At 36.7% G+C, this 13930-nt stretch overlaps 1 protein-coding gene and 1 non-coding gene across 2 annotated transcripts in view; one reads left to right on the top strand and one right to left on the bottom strand.

Moving 5' to 3' along the window:
* The first annotated feature begins 1541 nt into the window (after positions 1 to 1541).
* The window catches only part of KLB (klotho beta), a 34929-nt gene continuing 22540 nt past the window's right edge, over positions 1542 to 13930 (top strand). The window contains 1 exon segment of the mRNA XM_004266265.4: positions 1542 to 2366. Within this exon segment, the coding sequence (XP_004266313.3) occupies positions 1542 to 2366 (825 nt within the window).
* Positions 13026 to 13165, bottom strand: LOC117200086 (U4 spliceosomal RNA). The gene has a single exon (XR_004481521.1). It is a non-coding gene; the product is annotated as a U4 spliceosomal RNA (small nuclear RNA).

Raw genomic sequence — 13930 nt, 5'->3', positions numbered from 1 at the left:
TGTGAAGATTTTTCACAAGAGGATTGATAAACTAAAAAAAAAAATTTTATCTAAATTTTAAAATAAATAAAATCAAACTGGGGAGTCAAAAAGGCTTTCCAGAGGAGGTACTGAAGTTTTGAAAAACAGGTAGACATGAGCTAGTTGAAGGGGAGAGAACACATCCTATGCAGAGAGCAGAGAGCACACGTACCAAGGCACAGGGATGGGACTGATCAATGTGTGCACAGCTATTTAGAAGTTATTTGTTATGGCTGCAGGGAAGGGGGTTACTTGTGGTTAACGGATGAGAAATGAAGCTAAAAATGTAGGCAGGAGCCAGAACTTAGTGTCTCTTATGCTAAATCCTAGCGTCACTTCCTGAATAATCCTTACCTTTCACATAAAAATAAGTAATGTTCACTGAGCACTTACTATGTATGTGTCAGTATCTGCTCGAAGTGCTTTACATGTATTAACTCATTTAATCCTCACAATAATTCAGGCAGTTGATACTATTATTATGCCTTATCTTACATGAGAGGAAACTGAGGAGCAGAAAGGAGAAAGAACTTGTCCCCAGTCACATAGCTGTATGACTGGCAGTCTAATTCCAGGGGCCAAACTATTAACCACTCTGCCTCTCATTAGTATGCGATGCTTCAAATATTTAAAACTTTAACTATTTTCAAGGTTATTTGGAGGCTATATATTCTGTAATATTTCTTTTTATTTATTCTTTTTGCAGACAATGCTCTTTAAATTGTTTTTTAATGTTTTTATATCTGAAGGTAGTAAACAGCTTCACTATTTTCTTTTTCAGTTTTTTTTTTTAATGATTGCCTATTTATTCTTTAAGTGAACCCCCACAATAACTTTGTTGAACTAAAATTTGGGATTAGAGGACTTTGGTTAAAAGTGCATTAAATGTATAAATTAAATTGGAAATGACTCAGTGCTTCCACCCAAACAATTATTCAATGTTTCAGTGTTATGTATTTCTTCATTCATCTTTTTTTTAATTTATAAAGACATTTTTATAATTTTCTTAAAATAGATAGCATTTAATAAGATTATTCTTAGATGTGTTGTAATTTTCGTGGAAGTGTAATATCTTATGTTTTTTAATTCTTTATTTGGGGCATATAGGAATACTATTTATTTGTCCATAAGATTGTTTTTCCTGAAATGTGAAAAATAAAATTACCACTCAAAAACTATAAAAATAGAAAAGATATACACTTGGCTCAATAATGTCCAAAACATTCAGAAAAGATTTGGATCCATATGAAAGGCTACAAAGAAACTATGGCATTTTATTCACTGTTGATGTGTGTTTGTTACACATTGGAACTATTGTCACATGCATTTCCATCTAATTTTTCCAATAATAAGAGAGAAGGTGACGTGTTGGTGAGTGTAATAGAGCCCCCTCCCTCAAATTACGTTGCTCTGCATGACCCATCCTAAGTCTCACAGTTCAAGCTAATCATTGACAGAGCTTTACAATCACAAGCTTTTTTACTGAAGCGTTGATAAGACAGTCGAGAAGCTAGTGGCAAATGAAGCCAGGCTGTGCGGCATGATCTCCAGGGAATGAATGGATTTTCTTCAGCACCGATGAAAGAAACATACGCTATAGGAAAACAATGTCCAGCGGGGGACTGCAAAGATCTGTCATCCTGTCAGCACTTATTCTCCTTCGAGCTGTTACTGGATTCTCTGGAGACGGAAGAGCTATATGGTCTAAAAATCCTAATTTTAGTCCGGTAAATGAAAGTCAGCTGTTTCTCTATGACACTTTTCCTAAAAACTTTTTCTGGGGTGCTGGGACTGGAGCATTTCAAGTGGAAGGGAATTGGAAGACAGATGGAAAAGGACCCTCTATATGGGATCATTTCATCCATACACACCTTAAAAATGTCAACGGCACAAATAGTTCCAGTGACAGTTACATTTTTCTGGAAAAAGACTTATCAGCCCTGGATTTTTTAGGCGTTTCTTTTTATCAATTTTCAATTTCCTGGCCAAGGCTTTTCCCCAATGGAACAGTATCAGCTGCTAACGCAAAAGGTCTCCAGTACTATAATACTCTTCTCAACGCTCTGGTACTTAGAAACGTTGAACCTATAGTTACTTTATACCACTGGGATTTGCCTTTGGCGCTGCAAGAAAAATATGGGGGGTGGAAAAATGAAACCATAATAGATATCTTCAATGACTATGCCACATACTGCTTCCAGACGTTTGGGGACCGAGTCAAATATTGGATTACAATTCACAACCCATATCTAGTCGCTTGGCATGGGTATGGGACAGGTATCCATGCCCCTGGAGAGAAGGGAAATTTAGCAGCTGTCTACACCGTGGGACACAACCTGATCAAGGTACTGTACAGCTGACTTATTATAGCTTCAGAGGATAAAGAGCAGGAGTTTAAAAGAAACTCTAAGAAATGTATCTTCCATTTAAATAACTCTTTTTATTGAAATCAACTCAATTAATTTTAGTCTAATTCACAAGTTCTATCCTCAAATTTCATTCTTAGTGTATGTCTTATCTATCTAAGCTATTATTAATATATTAATCCAATTATTTTCCTTAAATATTGCACTTTTTAAATTAACTATTTTTAAATCTACTGTTATACATCAGAGCATGAGAATGTGAGTTTACTTTCATTCTGTGGAAAACCAGTCCTCTATAAATTTAATTGTTGAAACCCTTTTCTGACCACATGCAACAATTTCAGAATTTTATATTAAGGCATGACCATTTCAAATATGTATTTGTTGTTAGTCTTGCTATTCTTTGTGATATTTAGAAATAGTGAGCTAAATAAATGTTAGCTAACTGATGATACATATTAAATGCAGGAATTGAAATAAATGTATTTCACAGTTGGTTTTATTTGTATTACATGGCAGAAAAGATGAGATTATTTGTTCTAGGAGCTAAAATTAAACTAGTACCATAAAAACTGGGAAGAATATGCTTTAAGTGTTTTAAAGGAGCATATTTCAAAAGCTAGAGTTTATGCTGGGAAATGCTAACATGATTAAAACAATAGTGAAAATGTAAGCAAAATAATAGCTAATATTTATTGAGTGCTTACTATTTACCACAGATGACATTAAGCATATTACATGCATTATCACATTTAATCCTCATGATAACCTTATGAACTGGGTCCTATTATTATCCCCATTTTAAAGATGAGCAAACTGAAGCTTAGTGAGATTAAATAACTTGCCCAAGTTTACAGAGTAAAATGAGCTGTGGTCAACATGGAATTTATAAATTACAACATTAGTAAACATTGGATGCCTCTATTAAGAATATTTTTAAAAGAGCAATCTTTCAGGAATTTTCAAGAGATTTCATCTCACATTGAGGCTAATATCTAGAATCAGACTTCACTTTTTGAGCTAAATAGTTTGCTTGGGAAAAATAAATTACCCTGGACACCTGCTACCTTTTGAAAATGAAAAAAGCTTTACTAGTAGGGTTTCATAATGTGCTACGAGACGTAATTTGATTTTTTAATAATCAAATGTTAAATATATAGAAACAGAAAAATGTATAGGAACATAAAATTACTCCATGTCTAAATTTGCACATACAAAATATGTTAATCCTTCTTTTCTTTTTGAACTTTCTGGTTTATTACACGTGTGCATTGCACTATGGTTCAGTCACATCTGCCCTTGCAGTTAACAGATTGCATTACAATCTCAAGGTCATTTACATAGCTTTGAATATAGCTGTATATAGAACATATTATTAATATGTGGGTATACTGTGATTTGGCAAATAGGCCTCAAGGGGAGAAAAATTATAGCTATTAACTATGAAGGTTATGATATATATTTTAGAAAAAATATTCCTTTTATTTAGTTCTTTCAATTATTAAAACAATACATGCTTGTGTAAACTGAGAAACATCAGATTGTACCAAAGGGTACACAATGAAAAGGTTAAATTTCTCCCTCCCTCTCCACCTGATAATCCCAACCTCAAGAAAACTGGTAGTATTAGTAGTATTAGTAGTATTTTATATAGTCTTTTTAAAGTTATCTATGCAAATACATGCACATATATGCTTATTCAACTTTTGTGTAAAGAAAAATATTCTAAATTGTTAAAAAGTTTTTGGTTACCTGGAAAAGTGTTAACAATTAGAATTATCATGAAGAATATGTTTCAGTGATTCATTTAAAGCCTTAAAAACTGACTGATAAAAATACACAAGAAAAAGTTATAACTAACAAATAGATACTGCTTCCAAACTTATCCTATCAAAGCTATATTTTCAGATGTTTTTCATTTTCCTCTAATTTAAGATAAACTCTGCCTCTAACACAAGATTAACACTCTCTGATAGTAAGATAAATTTTATAGTTTGAAATTGATGGATTACATTTTAAAATTATTATGTTTTCCAAATAATTTCTTTCATCCCTTTAAAGTTTCTAAATCAAAAACCTACATAAGGAGCATGAGGGGTCCCTTGTAATTAGTTAGAAAGTGAACTCTGCTGCATAACCCAGTGGCTTACAGCACCAGAGAGAAATCTTGCAATAGTCTGGTGGCCTGAGGTGAACTAGATTTTCTCACTTGCTCCCTCTCTGTCCTCCTTCTAACATAGAAAAGATTAATTTGATATTTTATGTTGCAATGAAGTATTTCTTCCTTATTATGCCACCTTGTGACCCAGAAGAAGCATTCTTTAGGACTAGTTTTTTGTCTAAGAATATTTATTGAGTTAAAAAAACTAATATAAAACTAAATTCATGGGTGGTTTATAGACCACTTTATTCCCCAATCCTCAGATATTGAAAAGATTTCACAGCGCCTAGTGCAATGTTTCTAGCTCCAGGATGATGCTGAAAACGCCAACTCAGTCTGAAATGTCCTGGTTTGCAGACTGCCTGGTAGGCAGTCCTGAGACTGACCTGGAATCTAGACTCCACTTTATGTGGACTTGGTGGCACCTAGAGCAAGTCTCTCAGGTAGAAATTTACCATAACCACCCCGACTAATAGATGCTCCACTCTGAGTTTTTTACAATATTTGGAATAGAAAGAGGGTGACTTTTTTGGCCTTAACCATCTCTAAGCACTGTAATCATAGCTTTATATATTATCTATAATCTTTACAACAACCTTGCCAGGTACCTATTATTATCTCCGTTTACAGAGTGACATTTCTACCAAGCATCATGTCACTCCCTTGCATAAAATCCATTAGTGGCTTCCCAAAGTTTTAGGGATCAAGTCCCAAGTTTTCATCAAGATCTTCAAGACACAACCCCAGCAGCCTCCATTCCCTCCTTCCTGGCCATCCCCATCCCTCTCCCGTCCCCATCACTAATGCCAATCCCTTGTACCCTACACTCCACAATAATGCATGACTAGGAGTGCCTTAATTTTACCTTACTATTCCTCTCCACTCAGCCTCTACCAATTCTGTATCCAGCTAGAACACCCTCCTTACTCCCTGCTTTATCCATCTAATGTCCTTCAATACTCAATTTAGGCAGTCACCAGCTCTAAGTTCTCCTTGACTCGTTAGGGTTAGTGTCCCTCCTGAGGCCTCCCATAGTAAAATGTGCTTGCTTTTATCATAGCAGTTTTTTCATATGGTACTTTTCCATCTCCCCCAACTAGTCTGAGAGTTCTTTGCAAGGAGAGACTATTTTTCATGTGTTTTATGTTTCCAGCACGTAGCACAGAATATTAGGTACGTGATAGGTATTAAGATTTGAGGAATGAGTGGTTTAGGATTTCTATCTTAAACCTTGTAATCAAAGAACCAATCTCAAGTTCAAACTTCATATTTCATTGCATTCTTGCTAATTCTTGAAATATTGCTTATATTAATCCAGTGGTGTGTTTATAAGTTAGGACTCTTGGTTGCAAGAGACAGAAACCTAATTCAAGTTGGCTCAAGCAAAAATGTGCATTTTCCAGTAACTAGATCACAGGGATGAATGGACCCAGTAACCAGGACACTCTCAGAAGCCCTTTATCTCAGTCTCTCATGTCCATTTCTTCTTGTGGGTTCTCCTCATTCTCTCCTTTGTAGAGGAGAGTTCTCTCTCCCAAGTTCAGTTTTTAAAACCCCAGAGACAGATCCTAGCCTGTTTGGCCTATGCACTCGTGCCTCAGAGCAGCAGAGCCACAAGTTTTCACATTAGTAAAGGCAATAATGGTGTCGGTTTTTATTCTATTTTTAAAGCAGTAAATATGCATAATAACTGAAATTTATAGATTCCATCCCCTCCTCCTTAAAATGAAATATCTGAGAGCCTCTGAGTAAACATGCAGGGAGGTTGGAGGATATGAGATTGCTCATAAGATGGTAACTCATTCAGTTTATTTCTCCACTAAATACTGCCAGCTTCCATGATAGTTCTGACCACTTCATGGTTTTAAATTATTATCTTTCATAGATGTGAACTGTTTACATAGTACCAGGATTTCTCAACCTGGGCACTATTGACATATTGGGCCAAATAATTCTTTCTTGTCGTGAGTTGTCCTGTGCATTACAGGACGTTTAGCAGCATCCCTGGCCTCTACCCCCTAGATGACAGTGGCACCCTCCTCCACAGGGTTACAACAACAAAAATTGTCTCCAGACGTTGCCAAATGTCCCCTGGAGTTGGGGGCGGGGGGCGGGATAAAATTTCTCCCCCTTCCCTCCCATGAAAACCACTGACTTAAATCTATAAATTGGCAACTGGTTAAAGACATGAAACATAAAAAACAAGAAGTTTGAAATAGAATCAGTATGAGGGATGTAAAATTGTCTCAGTTTTACAAAATTGACTCAAGGAGATTTTCACCAGACCTGTAAGTCGCATACATAGACTCTAATTTATGCCATATCAGGATGTTTTTAGAGAACAAACAATTCTTTTAAAAATGTTAAATGAGGAAATAATGTTGATGATTGTATCTAATTTGGCTTTTCACACTTTGGGAATAAAGACTGTTCCTACTAACTTTGTGTTATTTGTAAAATACTTGAAAGAGTTGCCCCAAACTATTTCTCTTATATAGTTATTTATGAACAAAACAGTAAACTTACTTTTTGAAAGCTTGTACTTTTTTAAGAGCAAAATTCAAGAATTCAAACAGAATGTTATAGAAGCAATATTATAAATATATAAATATTTATCCATTTTTGATGCCATAACACTGTGTTTCACAAAGTATGGTTATTTTGTGCATCACTTCATGCTGGCTTTTTTGCTGGCTTTTTTGTTTGTATATCCAAGTACCACATGCACTATTATTTATTAAAACAGTTTTCTTTAAAAATGTTTATTTTGGGGCTTCCCTGGTGGCGCAGTGGTTGAGAGTCCGCCTGCCGATGCAGGGGACACGGGTTCGTGCCCCGGTCCGGGAGGATCCCACGTGCCGCGGAGCGGCATGGCCGCTGAGCCATGGCCGCTGAGCCTGCGCGTGAGCCATGGCCGCTGAGCCTGCGCGTCCGGAGCCTGTGCTCCGCAACGGGAGAGGCCACAACTGTGAGAGTCCCACATACGGCAAAAAAAAAAAAAAAAAAAAAAAAGTTTATTTTGAGGGGAGTTCCCTGGTGGTCTAGTAGTTAGGATTCAGTGCTTTCATTTCTGTGTCCCAGAGTTCAATCCCTGGTCAGGGAACCCACAAACCGTGTGGCCAAAAAAACAAAAAAAAAAGTTATTTTGAAAGGAAATTTTATATACTATTATACACGAAATACCAGTATTTTCTAATATCCTTAAAATAAATATGTAACATTTAAAATAAAAAAATGTTCATCTTTGTTATGCCCAATGTCATATCCCATACAAAAAGAGGTGGGTGTACCAGCCTTGGAAAAGACCACTGAGTATGTAAATTTTATTCTGCATTTTAGTATATATTCAGTCGTAAAACCAAACACATTGTGTCATTTAAAAATGTGTCATAAAATGCTTTTTCTTATGTAATTAAAATAATTTTAAAAATATAAAAATATTTATTAAATGGGAAAATGCCAATACTTATGTTTATGTATATGAGTATTTTATATATGAGTATTTTATTTTCTGAATATTTTAAACTTCTTTGAAATAAACTTTTCAGTACAATCTTTAAAGAAATAGACTTATATAAAATAAAATATATGTCAACACTTGTTTGTATACCACACACAAATAATGAAATGATTTTTTAAATTCCTCAGGAGCTCAAGAGATTTCTTAATACTGTGAAAGAGGGTTTCAGGACAAGAAATGTTGGGAAACTCTACTCTAGGTCAAGGCCTCACCCATTTGTTCCTGAGCCTATGATAAGACTTGATTTATTCCCTATTTTTCCACCTCTTTGAGGAACTCTGTCTTAGCATTTATTGGCGTCATTTCCTCAGAGAAGGTCACAAGCAGCTGCATATGTATTAGGTGTTCAATAAATAATATTAATTATTTTCTATTTAAGGGAGATCTGCCTTGCCGCAGAAAGTATTTAAAATTGTAATTGAATAAAAGTGGACTTCAGACACACACACACACACACACACACACACACACATGCACACACACGCACACCAACCCAGATACTGGCATAAACATATAGTCTTTTCAGAACATGCAAATCAATTTCTGTGTATACCAGCTTCTATTAAAAAGTTTACATTGAAAGCCCATCTCAAAACAAGGTGCAGAATGTTGATCATCCTTAAAGTTGAGAGATGTGTTTTGAGGGGTCATCATACTATTCTTTCGATTTTTACGTGTTGTGACAAAAGAAAAATACATAAGAAAGTAATGAGAATATTTTGTATTTTTAAAAGAAAAGAAAAGAAAACAATCATCTTTATATAGTACACTTCTTAAGGACTTGTCAAAATTCTTAACCAAAATTTAGTGCTAAAACTGCAAAAATAGCTGTGAAAAAGCCAGCATTCACATGATTTATAGCTAAGCCTTCTTTGGCAAAAGACAGCTGCCATTGCTTTCTTTTTTCTTTTTTCTTAATTTATTTATTTTTTATTTACTTATTGTTTGGGCCGCATTGGGTCTTCATTGCTGCACGTGGGCTTTCTCTAGCTGCAGCCAGGGAGGGTTACTCTTCATTGCGGTGCAGGGGCTTCTCATTGCTATGGCTTCTCTTTTTGTGGAGCATGGGCTCTAGGTGCGCGGGCTTCAGTAGTTGTGGCACGTGGGCTCAGTAGTTGTGGCTCACGGGCTTAGTCGCTCCACGTCATGTGGGATCTTCCCAGACCAGGGCTCAAACCCTTGTCCCCTGCATTGGCAGGCAGATTCTTAACCACTGCACCACCAGGGAAGTCCCTGCTTTCTTGAACAAGAAGGTTGCAGTGTTTCACAGGCACATTTAAACAGATCAAATGTCATTTTTAAACCTCTTTGGCCCAACCCCCCTACCAATATCTTGAAGACTAAGTGTAATATTTTGAAATGGAGTTTCTAGCTGGAGCATTTTTAGCTTGCCTTGGTTAGACAGAAGCAAAGTCTTCAAGGATCGTCAGAAACGTTTTTTTTCCATGAAAAAAAAAGGAATTTTTAAAAACTCCCTTATTAAAGTTGGGTTGCAAGACAATAATACATTAAAATTAATTTTTGCTAAATCTTGTAGCTAAAAAACTAGCCCAAGCTTTTCTGTCAGTGAGAAGGTTAAAAACAAACTTACTTGCTACCTTCCACCACGTCCCCGCCAACACCAAAAACAAGCAAACAAACAAAAAAGAACACAGAAATGGGGAGCATAAAGGACAGAGATTGGTCTTAAGTCTTAAAATGGAGACTTGAGACAATTACTACAGATAACTTTTTGACATTCTATCATACTATTCTTAATAACTATTATTTTAAGCAGAATTTTTTTCACACACCTAATGTATTGTCAGAAACTGTACTAGGTACTTTATATATGTTAGCTCATTCAATTCTCACATCAACCCTGCCAGGTAGATATTCTTATAGGCATTTTATAGTTGATGAAACTGAAGCCCACAGAAATTTGCCTGAGGTTACAAAGCTGTACAAGTGTGGGTTTTTTACTCATAATAAGTGTCAGATCCAAAATTTAAATTTCATCTGTCCGAATCCAAGCTAGCAGGTTTAATGACATGAATCAGCTACCTAGCCTCAGTGAAAAACAATTTACAGCCTACAACTCCATTGCAGCCACTTGTGTTGATGCAGACTCAATAGATATTTGACTCATATTCCCTATTTAAAGACCAAAACAGGGCTTCCCTGGTGGCGCAGTGGTTGAGAGTCCGCCTGCCGATGCATGGGACATGGGTTCGTGCCCCGGTCCGGGAAGGTCCCACATGCCACGGAGCGGCTGGGCCCGTGAGCCATGGCCACTGAGCCTGCGCGTCCGGAGCCTGTGCTCCGCAACGGGAGAGGCCACAGCAGTGAGACGCCCGCGTACCGCAAAAAGAAAAAAGAAAGACCAAAACAATCTATGTATATCCATTCATCTGTCAATGGACATTTAGGTTGCTTCCATGTCCTGGCTATTGTAAATAGTGCTGCAATGAACAGTGTCGTACATCTCTTTTTGAATTATGGTTTTCTCAGGGTATATGCCCAGTAGTGGGATTGCTGGGTCATATGGTAGTTGTAGCACATATATATGATGGAATATTACTCAGCCATAAAAAGAAACGAAATTGAGTTATTTGTAGTGAGGTGGATGGACCTGGAGTCTGTCATAGAGAGTGAAGTAAGTCCGAAAGAGAAAAACAAATACCGTATGCTAATGCATATATATGGAATCTAAAAAAAAAAAAAATGGTACTGATGAACCTAATGGCAGGGCAGGAATAATGACATAGACATAGAGAATGGACTTGAGGACACGGGGAGGGAGGGGGAAGCTGGGACGAAGCGAGAGTAACATCTACATATATACACTACCAAATGTCAAATAGCTAGCTAGTGGGAAGCAGCTGCATAGCACAGGGAGATCATCTCAGTGCCTTGCGATGACCTAGAGGGGTGGGATAAGGCGGATGAGAGGGAGACGCAAGAGGGAGGGGATATGGAGACATATGTATGCACATAGCTGATTCGCTTTGTTATATAGCAGAAACTAATACAGTACTGTGAAGCATTTATACTCCAATAAAGATCTATTTTTAAAAATCTATCTACATGTTTTATTTGTCCACAAAATCTATGAACAATTTATCACTGACCCATACATTAACCATTAGTTTTTTCCTTTGTCCCCATGATTTTACTTTTTATTTGCTCAAAACTTTAGTGTCCCATTAAAGTGCTGTGAAATCACATATGTGTGTCCTCTGCGACGCCATCTAAAGTTTAAAAATGTTAAAACAATTATTCATTTAATTAGCTAATGCATAGTACATATATATATATAAATACATACATATATATATATATTTTTTTGCCACACCACGCAGCTTTTGGGATCTCAGTTCCCTGACCAGGGATTGAACCCGGGCCACAGCAGTGAAAGCCCAGAATCCTAATCACTAGGCCACCAGGGAACTCCCCATAGTACTTATATTATTATCCCAACTCATCTTCATTAGGATCTAAGACACCTCTAACAAAATATAGGAAATAATGATCAAACAAGTTAAAACTAGTATTCTTGTAGATGTTCCTAATCAAATTTGAATAAAAGATAAAAACAGCTTTCGGATAAGAATTGCTAAAAAGTTTCAATAACCAGAATACCATTGTTAGAAGAGTCATGTAAAAAAAAACTATTTGTAGATGGCAATTGGTATTTTATAACCTTCAAGAGAGCAGTATTTACCTTTTCTAATCATTAAGTAGAAAAAGTTATACTTCAGTGAATGATTAACAGGTTTAAATAAATGTAATTATAAATGTTCAGAGAATACCATTATGATCGTATTTAAACAGCTTAATTTGATATGAACACTCTCATACATGGAAAATTAGGCCCAACTGGAGAACAGAAAATATTGTAAGTAGTGGAAACAGTGCTAGATATGACGAAATTATGAACTGAGGGAAACTTCACACTCGTTTATAATATAATACATGTATCATTTAATTGCATGTAAAAAATCTTACTGAGAAAACTCAATATTAGAAAATAGTCTATGTTAAAAAGGAGTAATTAAAATTATTGAACATTAACAGCAATTCTCTTGCTGAAAAGTAGAGGGATGCTGAGAATAGATCAGAACCTTCTAACTTACTAACCAATAAACAGTGAATCACAGAAGTAATTAAAGTGACTTCCTGGGTGATCTAATAGTGCTACTTGTTTGGGGGAGCCTTAAGGCTGATGAAAACCAGGATCTTTTAGTATTTGGAGGATTCCATTCATTGGTTCTTTATAGCATCATATCTTGACCACAGATTATGTGACTGAATCTTAAATAAAGAGCTGGGTTTACTGTTATCAGTTCTTCTTCCATGTTAATCATGTGTGTATTGTACGCTTCCTCCTTCTACCTTTGAATATCAACGTATTATTCCAGAGTAAAAATACATAATGAAATCCAGAATAACAGAACTTTTAATTTAAGTTTCTTTCTTTTCCTTTGAGATTTTTGGAACTTCAGAGAAAGTGAAGAGTAATAGCATAGAGCAATTAAATTCACTGACAGAAACCATCTGTTTCAACCAATTCTCATGACTTTTTTAAATTTCAAAGATAATGCATTTTTACTGCAAAACATTCAAACAACACAGAAAGACATAAAGTTAAAAAGGAAAGCTCTCCTCTTTTCATACTCCCTAATCCAATACCCTAGAAGTAACAACTGCTAGCAGCTTGTTCAACGTCCAAATATTTTTCTATGTATATATAAGCATATACATATAGTCATTTTTTAACAAATTTGAATATTACTACATTAAGCTTTTGTTATCATTTCTAATTAATTGAAATGTAGATGTATACTGTTTTTCTTCTACTTATTTCTATACTTCTCTCTCCTACTAGAGGTCAGAGTTCATCTGAAGGCAGGAGCTACCTTGTTAATATTTTTTCTAAATGCCTACTAAGGTGACTTGCATTTTTTTTTTTAAGCAGTCTCCATAGAGACTCTCAAAAATTGCCAATGCCAACTATATTTCAAGTCTTCATGGCAGGGTATTAGGAAAATTTTCAATTAGCAATAATCATGCCTCGGATAAACCTCATTGGCTATGATACTGCCACTGCACAGAGCTACCTTGTGTTTGTTAAGTAAGTGTTTATAGACTTGAATTTAAGCAATCAATCAACATAAATGAATGAAGAGTGAAGAAAAGGATAAAATAATAGCCATGGGTTGAGGCCTTCCCTGGTGGCGCAGTGGTTGAGAATCTGCCTGCTAATGCAGGGGACACGGGTTCAAGCCCTGGTCTGGGAGGATCCCACATGCCATGGAGCAACTGGGCCCGTGAGCCACAACTACTGAGCCTGCGCGTCTGGAGCCTGTGCTCCACAACAAGAGAGGCCGCGATAGTGAGAAGCCCCCGCATCGCGATGAAGAGTGGCCCCCACTTGCCACACTAGAGAAAGCCCTCGCACAGAAACGAAGACCCAACACAGCAAAAATAAATAAATTAATTAATAAAAATTCCTACCTCCAACAAAAAAAAGAATCCACCTGACAATGCAGGGGGCGTGGGTTCAAGCCCTGGTCCAGGAAGATCCCACATGCCGCAGAGAAACTAAGCCCGTGTGCCACAACTACTGAGCCTGAGCTCTAGAGCTAGCGAGCCCCAACTACTGAGCCCATGCACCACAACTACTGAGCCTGAGCTCTAGAGCTGGCGAGCCCCAACTACTGAGCCCGTGTGCCACAACTACTGAGCCTGCGTGCCACAACTACTGAAGCCTGCGCCCCTAGAGCCTGTCCTCTGAAGCAAGAGAAGTCACCGCAATGAGAAGCCCGTGCACCGCAACAAAGAGTAGCCCCTGCTTGCCACAACTAGAGAAAGCCCACGTGC

This window comes from Orcinus orca, chromosome 4 (genome assembly GCF_937001465.1).
Source record: "Orcinus orca chromosome 4, mOrcOrc1.1, whole genome shotgun sequence".
NCBI classification, from domain to species: domain Eukaryota; kingdom Metazoa; phylum Chordata; class Mammalia; order Artiodactyla; family Delphinidae; genus Orcinus; species Orcinus orca.
This window is presented reverse-complemented; position numbering and strand designations above follow the sequence as displayed.